General features: G+C 36.1%; 1 protein-coding gene across 2 annotated transcripts in view; it reads left to right on the forward strand.

The window, feature by feature from the left end:
- The window catches only part of xirp2a (xin actin binding repeat containing 2a), a 41,790-nt gene that overhangs the window by 10,277 nt on the left and 13,023 nt on the right, over positions 1-18,490 (forward strand). Inside the window, exons 2-7 of one of the 2 annotated variants that reach the window (XM_079884302.1) lie at positions 9,021-9,117; positions 14,328-14,458; positions 15,911-16,045; positions 16,347-16,415; positions 16,608-16,674; positions 16,774-16,877. In XM_079884302.1, the coding sequence (XP_079740428.1) occupies positions 9,021-9,117; positions 14,328-14,458; positions 15,911-16,045; positions 16,347-16,415; positions 16,608-16,674; positions 16,774-16,877 (603 nt within the window). Of the gene's footprint in view, positions 1-9,020; positions 9,118-11,015; positions 11,232-14,327; positions 14,459-15,910; positions 16,046-16,346; positions 16,416-16,607; positions 16,675-16,773; positions 16,878-18,490 lie in introns of those variants that run through there. The other variant, XM_079884303.1, reaches the window with a different exon arrangement.

Below are 18,490 nucleotides of genomic sequence, written 5' to 3' on the forward strand. Positions count from 1 at the left end.
GAAACTCATTTTTGAGTTTTGACTATGAACACATGAAAACACAGCTATACAAAGTTCAAAACAAATAAATAATTAGTAATTTCTGGACATTGACTCTCAGTCTTTATTCACCTTTTTCTCACGTTTTCTCAATAAAATTAATAAAAGTATAGAATATAATAGCATATTTCTAATAGGGGCACATTGTAACGCAGTGTTACAACATGCCCTCGCCTACACAACTGGGATTTAAACCCTGCTAGTGTCTTCTGCTAGTTAGCGAAGCATTAAAGAACTATCTCAACTGTTAAATAACATCTTGGAGATTAAAATAATATCAGATTTGTCTTATTTTAAATAAACACAAAAAATAGAGATGAAAAATTAACTTAAGTAAGAAATTTACTTTTGCTATGGTTTAATAAATGTCTATGGATATCTTCCAAAAAAAAAAAATTTTGGCGGATTTTTTTTTTCTATATAGTGTTGATATGGCAACTAGTAAATAAACAAAGTTCCGTCATCCAAGCATGTATTTAAAACAAGCGTGTTACAACTAACCCCGCGTTAGGTTGTGCCCCGCGCTCCCCTACACAACATGCAAAACATCACACATTTCAACACTTTATTCAAAACTATTTTTAACTCTTCTCAAAATTGTTTTTTTGCATAGTAACTCTACACACAAACTATCAAAAGATTAGCCATATACGGAAAACTGCACACGTATGGAAAATGAAAAACACTACTATAGCGAGCAGGGCTGAGACGAGAGCCGAGTGCGAGTGCTAATGAGCGTCACCTGCACGCCAAACTGGTCCTGAGTCTCATGGAGGAGCTCCGCAAGGATAAAAGGAATAGTGACGACAGTGAAGGAAGAGAGAGGACCAGGCCTGGACTTTATGTTGTTTTGTTTTAATTATGCAGCTGTCGTCCATGAGGGGCTGTTGCTTTACTTTCGTTTTCTGACCTCACTACACTGGCTACCGATTACATATATAATTGTTTTTAAAATTGTAATATTTGTTTTTAAATCACTACATAATCAAGCACCTTCATATCTCTCAGAAGTGATCTCCACCCACAAACCAAACAGATTCTTGAGATCTAGCAATCTTGGTCTCCTCTCCTGATCGAGCTTTTTGCTGGTCCTACACTGAAAAAAATGCATTTCTTATTATTTTTGTCTTGTTGCCAAACAAATAGAGAAAATATGCATTTACCAGATGAGGAAAATCGCATAAGATGATATGTCTTTTCTGAAGAAGGAAAAAAAACTAAATGAAGTGAGTTCTGGTTTAAAACTAGCCAAATTATCTGACAGTGGGGTGAGAAAAATAATCTTATTTCAAACGGAAACAAAAGGTATGCACTCTAAGAATACTTTTTTTGTTACAAACAGGAGATAAAGATTATACAAACGTTTTGGCTCTTTGCCTTTGTCAGTACGTGTGACAATTTCCCTTATTCTCAATAATTGTTAGTTCTGTTAGTTCTCGCCCAGAACAGAACCGTACCACCAATCCAAACTGTACGCTAATTGTCAATCTTATTTCACAATAGTGGTCCTGACAGATATATATAGAAAGCACGCTGCAGGTCTTCAGGTGATCATGATCATAATTAAACATTCAAATAATCAGTCCACAGACTCCCGTTTAAGTCCATATGGAACAGTAAATAATGATTAAAAACAATGTTGGGAACAATTACACATCAGGCAATAATGTCATATATAAACATTGTGCCCAAAAACCAAAAAACAAACCAAAAAAAAAAAAAAACAAAGATAATATCAGCTGCAAAAATAGACAAGGATTCAGTTTTCTGTGCACTCTGGTAGACACTCGTATCACACTAACCATTTAAGATGGATAGTATGCAAGATGGGATTGGCTGTGATTTTTCTACAATAAAAAGGTGATAACTTGGTATTATCATGGTCACCTTAGGTAAAGGACGTTGGTCACAGCACCAATAACTGTAGTAACTACAGTATATGGTATTTTGATGGAAACCACTATTTTGTAAGGGTCTCCATGGTAGCTTGAACTTGACAGAAAAAAAAGAAGTAATAGAATACTTGGTATGTGACTTAAGTTGTAGATTTCTTCATGGTGGTGAAACACAGGCCTGGATGATTGGATGCTTGAGTCTTGATTCTGAAGTGGTTTTGGACAAGAGCAGAATGAGTGACTGTTGTTCCTGATTGAGAGGCTAATTGTTGCCGATAGGAAGAGCAGGAAGGGGAGAGAGATTGCTAGAGATCCATCTATTGTTTCTATCTGAAACATGACCTCTCCACCCCACCAGGGTTATTAATATTTCATGATCCCTTTACACACACACACACACACACACACACACACACACACACACACACACACACACACACACACACACACACACACACACACACACTCTTTCTCTCTGTCTCTCTCATTCATTATTACTCAGTCAGGGTACACAGAGACTGCCATGATTAAAGGCTGTCAGAAGAGACTGAGAAACTTTCATTTCAGACATTAAATCCTTCTCCTGTTATTCATCAACCACTTTAGAACAGAAAGGAATACAAATACTCACATCCTGTTTAAAATTTTGATTTAGGTTCATCCAAGGTTTAGATAACACTTCTAAACTCTTCAGCAGGCCGAGAGATGTCGTGGTGCATTCTTTCCAGTAGAGGTCACTAATAGAAAATGTAAGGCTGTGTAAATGTAATGTAAACTGCTGCCTGCAGTACTATAATAATACTGGATTATTGTCATAATGAACTGATACCTAATCAATGTTTTCTCACAGTATTCAGTTAAAACTTCATAAATCTGCCTAAAATGTCAGCAAGGAAAAGAATGCTTCTTATCCAAATGGAGTAATTGAAATCGTTGTTTGGATATGTGGTCTCAATATAAACACATATCTTCACAGTGCTTGAGTCTAATCTAATTTCGCTGTTTGTTTCCTTTCAAGCAAATATGTACGTTCAGGATTCAAGGAATAGAGAGAAAGAATTCACACACCCTGGTGAAAATACCAGTATAATCCATCATGAATTCCCATGATGGTCCAGTGTTCTGCTGGTTAGGTACAGTACATGAGTTGGTGGTCCATCATAGCCACAGGTATTCTATTTAAGAGAATAAAATATTCTTGGTTCAGTACAAGTACCTAGTGAGGCCAGCAGGGGGTGCTCACCCTGTCCTCTGTGTGGGTCCTAACACCCCAGTCTAGTGATGGGGACACTATACAATCAAAAGCACCATCCTTTGGATGAGACTTTTAACTGAGGTTCTGACTCTCTGTGGTCATTAAAAATCCCAAATTTGGGATTTTTACCCATTGGCTTCTGTCCATCATCATGGCCTCCTAATCATCCCCATATATACTGATTGGCTTCATCACTCTGTCTCCTCTCCACCAGTAAGCTGGTGTATTACCATGTAAAGGGCTTTGAATGCTGAGAAAAGCACTATGTAACAAATTATTATATACTTTAAAGTCAAACAAGCACTCTAAAGTTCAGCTAATCGCATTTAATAGACATTTAAACTATAAAAGCCTACATTTTCATTTAATTGCAATTAACATGCAATTAAGTGCCCAAAAACATTACATTCATGTTCTATTAAAGTATATCATTTACATAATAAGTGTTGTTTTTTTTTAAAAGTAAGCTAAAGTGCACTTCCTTTTGACAAGGGTATAGCCTCTCCAACATTATAAGTGTTAACATGAGATTAATGTGATAAAACTGCTTACTAACCTTGTCTATGCAAAGTTATATCCAATTTTTCCTGTCATACCTAATAGACTCTGTAACTTTCGAATTATATGTGCAATGATTCCAAGCAGGGGCTTAATAACAATAAGAAGAACCCACCCAGAGGAATTGGTTAGTAATTACACGTTCACCTGCTAAAAAATAGTATAGTTCCACCACTAAAAGGATGATTTATACTTGTACTACTTTCTATTGTAAGTGTATTACTATACATGTGATTTTGTTTGTTTTTATAAATGAGTCTGTAGAATTCTGTAGTAATCAACAATTTTCAAATGTCAATGCAGCTTAACTTGTTTTGAAACCCCCGACATTCTGTTGCGTTTAGTTGTGAATAGACATAAACTCAAGCTACAGGCTAAAGCTAGCTGACAGTTAAAAACTGCCCTGCCACTGCTAAATATACCCTACAAACACAGTAACTTCACTGCTAAAAGTGTAGAAAGTATTAGGAGCTGTCATCTCACTCTTTTAAAGTCATCCCTGCGCTATGTGTAGCGTAGAGCTCAGGCTTAAAGAAGCTCCTTGTGACTGTTTCTGGCTGCCTTTAGGGTTAAAAAAGAAAAAGAAAAACAAAACTGTCGGTCAAGGCCTGGGGACAACAACTCAGATATTTACATGTTTAGCTGTTCACGCACTGTCACAGGATGTTCGGTATGTGCTCTTGTGTCATCTCATGTGCGCATGGTAATCATACCATGTCTTCACTTTATAACCTGTGGCCTTGTTCTGACTACAAAACACCTTCCATCATTCTTTCTTTCCTCCTGTGTGTGTGTATAAAAGCCTCTCAGTTTGTTTTAAAATAGTTGGTGGAAATAATATTGTTTGTGTGTGTGTGTGAGAGAGAGAGAGAGAGAGAGAGAGAGAGAGAGAGAGAGAGAGAGAGAGAGAGAGAGCGCTGCCGTGCTTGTTTTTCTAACTCCAGGTCAGTGACTCATGTTTAAATATGTCCACTTATCACAGAGACAGCAGAGTAATGAGAGACTCTCAGTGGTGCTCACGAAAACAGGAAATCCCCTTACATACACAAACACACATAGGTGACCAGATTTCAAAGTTTTAGTTCTGTGATTCAACATATTACAATTTCCAATGTAATCACCTCTATGAATCAAAAAGGGGGGGTCATTCAGTTGTGTATTTTGTCCGTTGTATATAATATGAGCAAATGTATTACTGTGATGAACTGTATGTCATACTACTCAAAATTACATTTAGTCATCAGTGCAGACTGTAAGAATATTATATATAATAATAATGTTACCATGTTTTATTTATTTCCAGTTAGTAGCCTACTTTTAGGGCTTCAACTCAAACTTATTTCAGTTAATTTCCCAATAAAATTTTAAACTACATCTAATATTTATATTTAATTTTATTTGATCAACTTTATTATTTTAGTTAACAAAAGTGTTTTTAATAGTTTTAGATTTAGTTAATAATAATAAACCTGCTTGCAACTAATGTTCATCAACTTCTGTTAATTAATTTTTTTAATGTTCAATAAGCTCATATTGTTTCCCTTTACAGGCTATTTTGAACAGACAGGCCACCAAAAATAGGGACAAATAGTTACGCAAAAAACACACACTTACAAAAACATACCATGCTAATACCATGACGTTGTCTATAGTTCCATGGTATTCACAGAAGGACTTTGGAATGCCATGTAAATACCATCATTAAGTACCATATGCATCAAAGTACCGTATGGCATCTGATACTCAATAATTTTGTCCCTTAAAACTCATCCAAAATGAAGTATTTAAAACGTTTTTTCTTGTGTTTTTTTTTTTAAATTCATGCCTAAAAATAACTTGAATATAACTTTACACCCTTACTTCATTAGGTATATGCGTACACATGAATAAGCAAATTAGCCCCTTCTCCACTCACGCCAACTCGGTCAACTCGTATACAAGTCAATATCAGAATGGTAATGCTTTTTATGTATCGCTCTCTACAACGTCAGAAACATAACGGTAATTAATATGATTAGTCTTTTGCTTGACTATGTTATCAAACTAATTATGTGTTGCTACACAAACCATGTTCCCGTTCGCCATCTTCTGCCTTCTAAAAATCAGTATTCTTAGAAAAGCTTTGAACAACTTGAACGTCAATGGAGAAAGTCATAGTACATCATAACATCGTAATAGACCTACATCATAATTCACCCGCTATATTGCTAAATGTACCTGAGTTTTCATATCAACATAAAAATATACTGGAATAACCTGGCTTCTCTTGAGAGAGACCACAGTTAATGATATGCTAAAGCCCGCCGGCAGCCCGGCACATTGACTTGATTGGTTACAAGGTAGTTTGTGACCTAAGAAACACCAGCGATTTCAAAGCGTCTTTTTTTCTCTGCAGTTTTAAAGGAGAACTTGGTAACTTTTTCAACTTAATAAAACTGTCTAGAATTCATTTGGATGGTTAAACAACCTGTTCTGGTGATATTTGGTGACTTTCCCCGCTCCCCCCAGCGTTCCCAGGCGGAAAACCAACCTTGCAACTTGGGGACTACCGTCCCGGCAAGATAGAAATTGGAAGTCTCGTGAGAAGCGAGAACGAGCGCGAGCGCGAAACACGAATTGCTTTACGGCAATTCGACATAAACACACACGCATGTATGATGTATTACCAGATTACCCACCTCGGTAGACATAGCTCCACACGATACAGTTGGCTTGCTCCGATCAAAACAAACGCACATGAGCAGCGGTAGAGAGGGGGAGGAGGCCGCCGCAAGTGAGTTTTTTACGACCGTGTTGTGAAATATACACCCCCTCACAGCTGTAGGGGGAGCTCGTGGGGAAAACATGCGACAACAAAAGGAAAAATCCTTTAAGGAGAAAATAATCAGCAGTGGTGTTGACATGAATTTGCACATGGTTTGTCTTAAAGCATATTTTAAACATCACATAGACATATAAACAACATTAAAAACTTGATTTTTACCACAGGGGTTCTTTAAGGACACACAATATTGGCAAGATTATTCATGTAAATCCCTTTGGTTTTGGTAACCTTTGATTGATCACATAGACATATAAACAACATTAAAAACTTGATTTTTACCACAGGGGTTCTTTAAGGACACACAATATTGGCAAGATTATTCATGTAAATCCCTTTGGTTTTGGTAACCTTTGATTGAAACAAGGTTCACAAAAATACACACATACTATTTAGGAAATAAATAACTAATCAGATCATATCTCATTCATTATCTGAGGTTTATTCAGGTGAATTAACTCAGAGCTCTTTTAATCTTTATCCAGGTAAAATTTTAACAGATTCAGAGATAAATCTTGATCTTTTTTTGGCTAGGGTGAGTTCCGGATGATTGGGACACATTTTTCCATTGAGAAAAGTTAAAAATTGTCCCAATCAACCTGAATTCACCCTACAGTTTTTGACAGTGCCAAAATATCTGTGCATTTGAAAACACAATCAGGGTGTTTGACAGCGCTGCGACGTTGATGTCAACATGAGAAACTGACTGTTTATTAGAATTCATTCACAGTAGTTAGCCTTTAATTTACTTGCAGTGTAACTGATAAAGTGAAACTCAGCCTTTCAGTGTGTGTAAATGAAACCACCTGTTCTCTGCTGGGCAGGGTGAACCTTGACCTCTTGGCTCAGTATTCGACAGACTCTGTGTGTGCGTCTTATGCCAGATGAGCTGAATAGTGGAATGTGACTCCACATGACACAATCAATGTGTGTGTGTGTGAGTCTGCATTAGCATGTGTGGGATAGTGTTGATTTTCCCTTCCTGATGTTTTGAACTACAGATGCATGTGTATAATGGAAGAGCTGATGGGACGAGATTTGATTTGCAAATTGTTTTGTGAAACTAAATAGACAGAGAGGGGTAAAGGGAAAGAGAGCGCTAGATAGCGAAAAACAGTTCCATCCGGGTTTTAAAGTATAAACTGATGAGTGTAATATATGTATGATGTGATGTCTGTTTATACAGCCGATGCCTATAATTTTTGACAGGGTTAATGGAAAAGTTCACCCCAAAATGAAAATCATGTATTCACCCTCACGTCATTTGTAAACTATGACTTTTTCTTCCGTGGAACACACATGATTTTCCACACAATTATAGTCAATGGTTACCACAGCCATCGAGCACGATTTTCAAAGCATGATTTTCACTTTTAGTCAGCAGTCTTTGTTGAGATGACCTTAATGATCTAGCAGAGTTATTTCATTTCAAAAGATCAGAGATATTTTGGAGCTAATCCGTTCATGGCTTTAAAAACAAAAGCAGAATTTTAAAATCAATTCTGTAACAAAATGGCAGCCAGTGCAATGAACGTATTGGGGAAATATGATTCAATTTGTGTAAATTGTGCCAAATGTGATGTAAATAACTGGCCAAAACACATCAAAAGTTTTAGTTAAAAAAACGGTGTAGTGTACGTGTTTGATTCCCCTTAAAAACATTGACTCGTTCTGAACCAGTAAGAACTCCTTACTGATGTTAAAGTTGGACACCTTTATTATACATGTTTGTTTAATTGTTTGTCACTAATATTCAAAAAGCAAACGCACAGCCTGTGATGATGATTAGACACGCTGAGCTTTTTTAATGCATGCATGGACTAATATGCAAATTTTGCAGCTTTGAACTGTTCAGATACTTGCAACAAAATAAATCATGAAATATTCTAGTATTCCTAACTCATCAATTAAAATGCTAAAGCTTAAACTCAGCTGGAAACTTGCATTAATGTTGACTATTGCCTCAAACTCAGTGTAAAGTGTTGGTTATTAGTTTTGAGCTGTGTGTTCTGGCAGAATGTTTGCTTTTGATGCCTTTCTAGTAATCAAAATGATGTACACACTGAAAATACATTTATACGAACTGTATACATATATTTCCTTTAGTTTGTATGCAAATATGTTTCACAGTTGGCAGTTTATTTCAGTGTTCTCAGTCACCTTCCCTTTTTCATGTTCCTCTTTCAAGGGCATTATTGCACTATTGACTTGGTGACAGCTTTCAAGCTTCAGGTGAACTTGCTTATTCAACACAAACCTGAGTCTTGTTGATATACTGTTAATGATAAATAGCCAAAACACACACACGCTTCACGTACAGTCTCTCTGTTTTGAACTTTTGTTCAATGTCTCATGGGACTGGTGAATGCAAATGAAACACGGACTAGAACGTGTTCTCTAACCACACCTGCCTCTCTCTCTCTTTCTCTCTCTCTTTTCTCTCGCTCTCTAGGAAGTGAGTGGTTCACATTCGTCCAGTGGGAGAGTTGCAGACAAATATAGTGGTGTAAGGGAAAAGATGTCAAATCAGGATTCAAACTTTGGAGGCTGTGAGTATCTTTTGGCTTTTATGCTACTGTAACTCAGTGTTTCTTTTTAAATTGGGCCCCAGATTTTTAGTTTGGCTCGAAAAAGTCTGATTCAGGAAATTTTACACTGAACCATTTGTGATCTCTTGTTTCTAATGTGATTTACATGTTCGTGACAGTTCAGGGTGTGTGTATAAAAGTGACATGATTAAAGACTTCACACATTGCTGTCTAGCACGATGACAACTGTGATGACAGACTTCTGCTTTAGTGCTCATGCATGTATGTGTGTGTATGTACAGTACGTGTGTTTGGATTTCTGCTGCAATCTCATTCTGTTACTTTAAGTTTAATCAGACACAGGATATAGTCTTAAAAGTACCCATACTATATCCAAACTTTATTTTACAATGCTCATATATGTGTATATATTTTTTTTTAAATATGCAGTGATAATAATATGCTAGTGGGAGGTGTGTGTAATTTAATAGGTTTGTTTGACAGGTGAGCTGATTTGTGTATGGTCAGTGTCTCTTTTGTTATCCCTCTTTCATTCTTTAAATCGGGCTATCAGCTTGTCTTTGAAATAGACAACCTTGTTTATGACAGGTCCATATTCACACATTCATATCCTACACTGGAAATGATGACCGTCCCTCAAGTGTTGCATTCTCTTGAGTGTTTGTATCTGATGCATAGTGCTGTCCAGGAGCAAAGGAGGAAATTCTGATTGTTATGATTATATCATTACAATATTTTCTCCTCTGTCTCAACTTTCTCTCTTTTTATTAACCCCATTAACTATCGCCGGTAACGGGAAGCTTGTCGCTCTTTTTTATTGTCTTTTAAATTCCCCTATAACATATTTTATTAACCATCATAAATTAGGTATAATTCGAAAAAGATATATGGTTTTATATGGTTTTTTTTCAAACCATATAAAAAGCACAGCATCCATTTGGCAAAAAATGCTATTTCATCTGAACAATTATGGCTGTTAAAATCAAAGTGACATTAAATACAAAAGTAACCACAATAGATGCTCAGCTTTTTGATTTTTATACTGAAATTGTTGGGAGTGTTTTCTTTGCCATTTCTGTCACTTTGAGTGACTCAAGTCCGGGCTAATTTCTGACCCTGACGTCAACACACACAAACAGATGTAAGATCTTTCTGTAAATGCTTTATATTAATCAGAGTTTTGAAGTAGCTCTCACCTCCTGTGATCCCCTTCAAATAGAGAAAGTTCTCTAGAAAATTGTGTTCGTCATTATTTATTCACCCTGATGCTGTTCCAAACTTGTATGTTGTTTTTTCCACGGAACACAAAAGGAACATTTTCGAAAGAATTTTCCATACAACATTCCTAGTTTCCATGTCTGTTAGGCTCCAAAACCATAACAGGCACCGTAGAGGTAGTCCATATGACTTCTAAAGTAAAAGTTTGAAATTATTCACTGATTATCTTCCTCTCAATTCTCCAGTCACAGTGTTTCTTTAGTTTATTGAGATTATCTGTGAATGTTTAGAGCTGTTCCTCACACAAATCAATATTATGGCTTCAGAAGGCTTGGAATATAACAGATGTGATTTATGGACTGCTTTAATGATACATGAAATATGTGTGAGTTTTGGAGCTTGGCAGTGGTCACTGTGAGCTGTAATTGTATGAAAAAGATCTGCTTGGACATTTAACAAAAATTAAATAGAGTGAAAGTTTTCACTGAGTCTTAAATTTAAAGAGATGAAATGGGATGCTAGTGCATTTTCAAAGCCAAGGATGAATGTCCCTAAAATCTCTCAGACAGTAGGGTGCCTCTCCCCCTCAGTGTGTCTGTCTGTCGCTCTGTGACTTCAGGTTAAGGGCATGTTGAGTAGCTTATCTAAAAAAAGGCCTAGCAGACTGCCAATCTTTTAAAGAGGAGGAGGAGGAGGGTCTCTGAAATACAACCAGCTGTCTCTGCCCTCCATCACTCTGAGGTGAACCGGACAGTAGACTGGAGCTGGTCTCCAAACACACACTCACACTTTTACACACGGACGCTGGGTGTCTAGGGGTCTCCAGGTGGGATCTGGTGTCCAGGTGACACTATAGTAACGTTGAGGAACCGAGAGGAAACGTCAGACCTCTGAAGGTGAGTGTGGTTTAACAGAAGTGGTTTCTGGTGAACTGTAGATGTCTGTTGTTCACTTGGAAGATGCATGGCTTCCAATTAAACCAATTTTGACAATGAATTATAGTAAACGGTGCTACTCAATAATTAACAATAATCTCATTTTTAAATGGTAAATTGGGTCGAGATGTGCTGAGTAAGTAAAATATATTTCCAGGTTAAGTGCTTGAGGCCAGTGGCGTATGTGTTTCGAGAGCGCTCATTAAGAATGCATGCAGAGGACACATGGCTTATTGTCACATCATAATGGAGTTGACCAAAATGAATATTGATGAGTATTAATTATATGAACAGAAAGTAACAAAAGGGTTCTTTTGTTATAAACCAAACAATATCAGATTTTCCAATACCTGTTCACTGGCCTTTCAGGAAGACAAGATCTCAGAATTCAAAACTCGTCATGCTTTTCATTTCACAACAGTATCAGTTTAATGTATTTAAAGAAACTGATGACTGGTTTAAAGAATTAAAAGTTATATGAATAATTATATGGACAATGTGAAGACAAATGTTAACTGTATACAGTAAATTCTTTAAAGTCTTTATCCTAATGAGCATTGTGTTTGCTGTAAGGCAGTGAGTCTCATATATGTCGGCTCACTCCATGAGTGTCTCAGAATAGAGTCCCAAAGACTGGACTTTCTGAATTTAGCCTGTAAGCTACTGCTGCATTCCACAGCCTAGAGTCCAGAATATTACAGGCCTACTGACATGATGCTAACACATTCGTGTATTGATACGGAGTTTAATCATACATTCAGTAGATGACTAGCACATTTATAGATTGCTAATTCTGAACCAAACCAAAGCAGTCATTTATCTAAATAACAAAAACGCAGTCAATCTACACTAATGCCTATTTCTCTTGGTCATAGGCGACAGAAAAAGGCAGATAATAATATTGGAGAAGTAGAAATATTAATGATAGACAAGTGACAGATATAAAGATTTCCTTGGCTTTGCATTTTAGGAAGTCACTCTTCCTGGGGCGCCTCTCTCTCTCTCTGTCTGAAATATGAAACTAACGGTCCTTGGTTTAAAATAAGTCTTCTTTAATTGCTCTCAGTACTGTGGTTACTTCACGTCATGGTAATGCACAACAGTCTAGAATGCCGCCAACCCCTGCGGTTCTAGATACTTGGAGGTTTTCTGGAATGTTGAGCCTTGCATCGTCCATCTTCCCCGCTGATGCCTTTCTCTTGCCATAATGACAAACGAGTGCGTGATCCCTCTGTCTCCACATCCCATCATCTCTGTGTTTGAAAAGTGTCAGATACGCTCAGGTGTAGAGTTTCTGTTCAACAGCTACTGCTTATTCTGGATCTGAATCATCTCTCTCCCTCTGCTGGCTAGCTTTACACTGGCATGCACTGAATAACTGCTCTGCTAAAATTAACAGTTCAGGGAACATGTCTTGGTCACATGGTGATACGGTCATACTGATGCAAGAAAAGCAGAGTGGTTGTATGACACAGTACAAAGATCTGGCTTGAAATAATCCGCAAATAGCATTGCAGTGCATCTTCCAGTGGCTCTTATTTTTAACAGTGATGGACTGAATTCAAATATTCAATCAATGAAGAATTTAAAATGTGCTAACTATTCAAAGAGTTACACTCTCAGAAAAAAAAGGTTCAGTGGGGTTTTATATAGAACCCTAGGGTTCTTGACTCGATTTGAAAGAATCCTTTATGCCAGGTTCTATATAAGGAGAAATGTCTTAAATGATTGCATAATACTTTTATTTTTTAACAGGTTATTTAAAGTGTTTCTAGTGATAAAGTATTTTTATGAGCTGTTTAATTCAATTTAATGAAAAGAAAAAATGACTTAAATGGAAACCTCTGAAAGTTATATATCTATATCACTATAAAATAATAGTTTCATGATTTGTTGTCACAACTTTTATCTTTAGTCAAATCAACTTAGATAATTAATGTGGTTCAGATAACATAATATTTTGAGTTTCTATTTATTAAACCAATCTCCTTTGTTGTATTAACTCAACTTTTTTTATTTCAATGAACTAAAAATTTTACAGAAACCAGCTAACTTACTTTTTTAAGTTCAACCAACAATAATTTTTTGCTGTGAGAATTTTTTTTGTTTCAAGAGTGTAGTACGTGTCTGTCTAGAATGTTATGACATTTAATTCATAATTCATCATGACATACAGCTTTGTGTTCATTGTGTTTTTACATGTGTTATGCGACTTCTTGAACGTAAGATTTAAATAATTAAATTATTTTTAAGCTATTTTACAAATATTTAATATGAAAGGACTTTGAATGGATGCATGCTATTTTATGAGCTAATTAGAACAAAAAATTACATTTTCATGAGCATTTTAATGCAACCTTGTACATCAATCACCGATATTAAATTTCTGGCTGATACTGACAAGCCAATCATTATTTTCATGCCATGGCTGATAACCCATAAACGGCCAATATTCAAATTCTACACCATGATGTTTAAAAAATAGAAAAGCAAAAAAAAAAAAAAAAAAAAAAAAGTTAAATGCTTCAAGAACAAGTGAACATATGAAATGCCATTTTAATTTTTGCTAAAGATTATATTAATAGTGTCATTAAATTCTCTGTGTTATAAAAAATATTTCAAATGAGTGTGAGACGACAGATTTGTGACAGATACCAGTAATTAAAAAAGAAACTCTAAAGTATGTGTAAATGACCTTATATGTGTAACCCTTACCAGAGCTGGAGCTGGAGATGGCTTGGGGATCAAACTTTGAAAACAGTGATTGATGTGAACGACGTGCATGCTTTATGACATCATTACTCATCTTGTCACTTGAGCCATCTATAGACTGGGAGACAGAGAAAGAATCAGCATGCTGTCACAATACATCCCTGTTGTCAGTTTGACTTTGTCTGGCTAAATTTACTCTTAAAATATGACAGATGATGTGATCTCTACTCTAACATTAGTTTCCCTGAACCAATCATGAACCCTGAAGTCAGGGGAAAGAAATGCATCTATTTATGTTACAGTTTCAGGTTTAATAGCGAATGATGCACACGTTATGTGTTTCAGCTGCAGGCAGTGCAGGTGTTTCGCCATCAGGAGAAACACACGCTGACAGTGAGACTGAGACCTTGCCTCTCAAGCAGAGACTGGCCCTATACCAAGCTGCCGCTACCAAGGAGGAGAGAAGCCCATCTGTGGTATTTACCAGCATGAACACACAAACACGCATGAACATATCCCACAGACTCATTGGGATACCTGTATGATTTCTTATTTCCTGTCTAAGGCCTTCCACTTGATATAAATACTTAAATACTTCACGTCTTTATAGTATGAATGTGTGTAGTATGAATATAATCTGGACGTACTACATTTGCCATGTTGTCATTATCATGTGACCTACCATTGTCAGTTACGTTGCTTCACTGTCATTTATAAATCCTCTCCCGTGGCCTCATGGGATAAGTTTTAGTACATTTATTGTTTTGAGTCATTTTTATAATTTATTTTTTAAAATATGTTTTTATTATGTATGTAGTTTTTTATTAAGTTTTATTTTATTTAGTTTTCATTAGTGTTGTACTTTAATTTAAACTAAATGAAAATGAGAAATGTTGCCTTGGCAATTAGCTGAAATAAAACATAAAAGTTTCAGGTTTTTTATATTTTACTTTCAGTGAATTTTTTTTATGGGTTTAGTTTTAGTTAATAATAATAACCCTGCAGTAATGGTGTCAATTTGTAGTCCAGTCTGGAAGGTTCTGGAAGGTAGTCCACCCATTGTGAAATCCCAATGGTTGAAAATCCAGCCCTCCAAATATGTTCTGATTGTTTGCTATTGCGCTGCATTCTGTGACGTTTTTACTAACAGTGTGGAGAGAAACATTTCTTGTCGTTGGTTAGCACACACTATTGGAAAACTAATGCTCTGTCTTTATGATTTGTACAATATAACAAATAATTGAATAATAAATGATTAACAATAATGAATAATGATATGACTTCTTAAATGATAATGTGTGTTTAGGTTCTAAGCAGAGGTGTAAAGTCCAGGTTCAGAAAGTAAAAGGCCTCCGTATTTTGTTCCAGTCACCTGGATTTGCTAATTAGCACAGTTTTTCAGCCAGGAGATAGAACTAATTAGTGAAATCAGCTGGCTGAGTGCATGGGTGGACTAAACATATGGCAGGACTTTCACTTTCTGACCCCTGGACTTTACACCTAAGAAAACAGCTTTGTTTTAACCTTTATAGTGCCCCCTATAGGAGAATGTTTGTCCTGATTTTGCAAGACGCGTTATTTAGTTGATCCTGGAACAACATTCAGAAAATTGTATCATAACCATATCCCTACCCCTAAACCAGCTCTACCCAAGTAATCCCTAAAATCAGAGGGGAATGATAGCTGAATAACTGATGTAGAAGCACCTAAACTTGGTTGTAAGCCTAAACTGTAAACTTGTCCCTAAAATCTGATTGGTTCATTAGAATGTTGTTCGAGGTTCAACGAAGATGTTGATCCAGGAACATGTTGCCCTTGGTGAAATAAGGTTCAGCGAGGAGAATCATGTCTCAGATCTTTTCTATGTATGTACAGTGTGTAAATATGTATATTTATGAGTGTCTGAGCATTTTATTATGTGTTATAAGGTCATGGACAGCTCTGAGCCGTGCTCTCTGCCAGGCGGACTGGCCAGCGTGAAGAAACAGTTTGAAAGCCATGAGCTCAGTTCCTCCTCTGCATCCCAAAGCACTGTTATACAACACCACTACCAGCAGAGACAGGTACAGCAGATGAACACACAAGGGATCCACAACACTCCCTCAAATCCACAAAAACACATACAGTATATAGACTAAAACAAGACTTGATGAAAGAGTACAGTTTGCAATGCTACTAAATCCCCTATTTGACAATTAACAGTTGTGCATGCAGTAAACACCTGATTTAGACTGATTCCACAATGTTTAATTCTCATATCACAAGGCATTGAGCAGTGTTACACTGTTGATTATGTCAAACTAACAGCAGTGAGTTGCATATTGCGTATGTTTGTTTAACAACAGATGTTCTCTGTCTTAATAGCAGGTGGTGAGCTCATCAGAGGTGACGGTACGAAGCAGTGTTAAAGAAAGTAGTACCTCAAATGCTCAGGTACTGTATATCCACATAAGATAGGATCCCATCTTTATAATACTGCAGGTGCAATACAAATGAATATTCTGTCATCATTTATTGACCCTCATGTTGTTCCAAACCTAATATAGTTAGTAGAAAACCTATGTTTTGTGGTTAGGCATTCATTTGATAAATTATAAAGTGTGTTGCTCACTGTTTTCATGTTAGGTTTCCCTGGACCAGAATGTTCATCAGAGTGTGGCCTCAAGTTTCGGGGATCATTATGATGAGAAAGGTAGTGCATGTGCAGAATTATTTGTTTTAAATAACAAACTGTGAGACAATGGGGAGTTACCTCAAGACCAATAAATTTTTCACTATTACTCTGTTAAAGTGATGGTAATTGGAGGAGAAAATTTGCCAACGGTTTCTACACAAGTCCTGAAACAGCAGCATGAAAAAAGTATTGAAGAGGCCACTCCACCCAAACATATCAAGGTAAAAATAAAGTATACTCATGTACACTGTAAAATGTTTTACTTTCAATAGATTAAAAGATCATTACCACTGTTTCACACTGCATGCACAAGCAGAGTGGAGGCTGTGCAAATGCAGAGCGGGAGCAGCACACACCCATTGTGCTTTCACACTGGCACGTTTTTCAGGTGTTCTCCTCTGACCACTGTCTGTCACGTGCTTTGATTTATGATGGCCAGCCGCAGCATACAGTATGGTACAACGGGGCTAAAGGCACACCTTAGGAAAAAAAATAGCTTTTCACTATTCCCATAGTGTATGATTGCAGAAAAAAAATATATGTTTGTATTGAACATTTATGGATCAACAGATTTTGTGTAAAAATAAGTCATAAAAGTGGTTTATTTTGTTTTAAAAATGTATGAGGTGGCAAAGTGGGCCTTTTACCCCACACACTGGTTAAAAAGGCTTACCGGCATGGGGCAAAAGGCACACTGTATTTATACAAATACTTTAGCTAAAATAATGTCTAGTTAATACTTGATCAAAACAATCCCTTTAGAAAAGTTTGCATGATTTTCTGTTCATTTTGATAAATAAAAGAATTCATTTTTGTTCAATAAATATACTGTTATTAAAATGTTAATATAAAAATATATTTTAAAAATACATAAACAAAATTATTTTAAAAAGTAAAGATTCTGAAAGCATTGAATGTGATCCCATAATAAATTCATTTAGATTTACAGTAGTAACATTAAATCATATTTTATTAAATTATATGATTAATATCATATTTTTGAATATGATGGTTTCACCATAGATATATGGTGATATCTATAAGGAGGACACCCAACTTAATATATGATATTTACCATCTGAATCTAACCATGTCATGTCAACAAAGTCAGCCAGACATTTATTATCATGTTAATTATTGTGCCTTTCGACCCGACAGCAGGGGCGCCTTTTACCCCAAATACCATACTTTTACACATTCTTCCGTTATTGAAAAACTGTTGCTTTAATTAGCTTGAAAATCATTAACAAACCTTTGTTTCGAAATATAACTATTCAGTCATTTTATTGATTAGCGATTCTCGTTCACTTAAATCTACATTTGAAAAAAAACATAAAATATTAGATCAAAGTAACACAGAATCAACTTTGTATTGCTGCCCGCCATCGCGTCAAGGATCAGCCAAAAATCCACGTGCATCCTGAAAAGCAGATGTTTGAGGAAAATAAAATCAAAGGAGCCTTTTACCCCATGCGGTGATGTGACCATGTTCCCCTCCTACTATCCAACACACATATAACATTCTGTATACTGCATATAGTTTACATGATAAAAGTAATCTTAAAAGTTAAGATATACATCTAGTTTTGGGAAAAATCTCCTGGAAATTACGTGTAATATGTTTTCGTATATATATATCTCAGCTGAATGTGAAATGGTGAATGTTGATTGTGAAACATGGAACATCTCACTTTTATTTTATGGTGAAATTTGCTATTTTTCATGTTGACGTACAGTAGGTGTTTTTTGAACAAAAACAATGCACAGTGGCTTTAATTCAGCGTAAGCAGCGCAGCAAAAGTAAACTCGCCGCTGAAAGATCACAACACTGCTC

This window comes from Squalius cephalus, assembly GCF_949319135.1.
Source record: "Squalius cephalus genome assembly, chromosome: 10".
NCBI lineage: Eukaryota > Metazoa > Chordata > Actinopteri > Cypriniformes > Leuciscidae > Squalius > Squalius cephalus.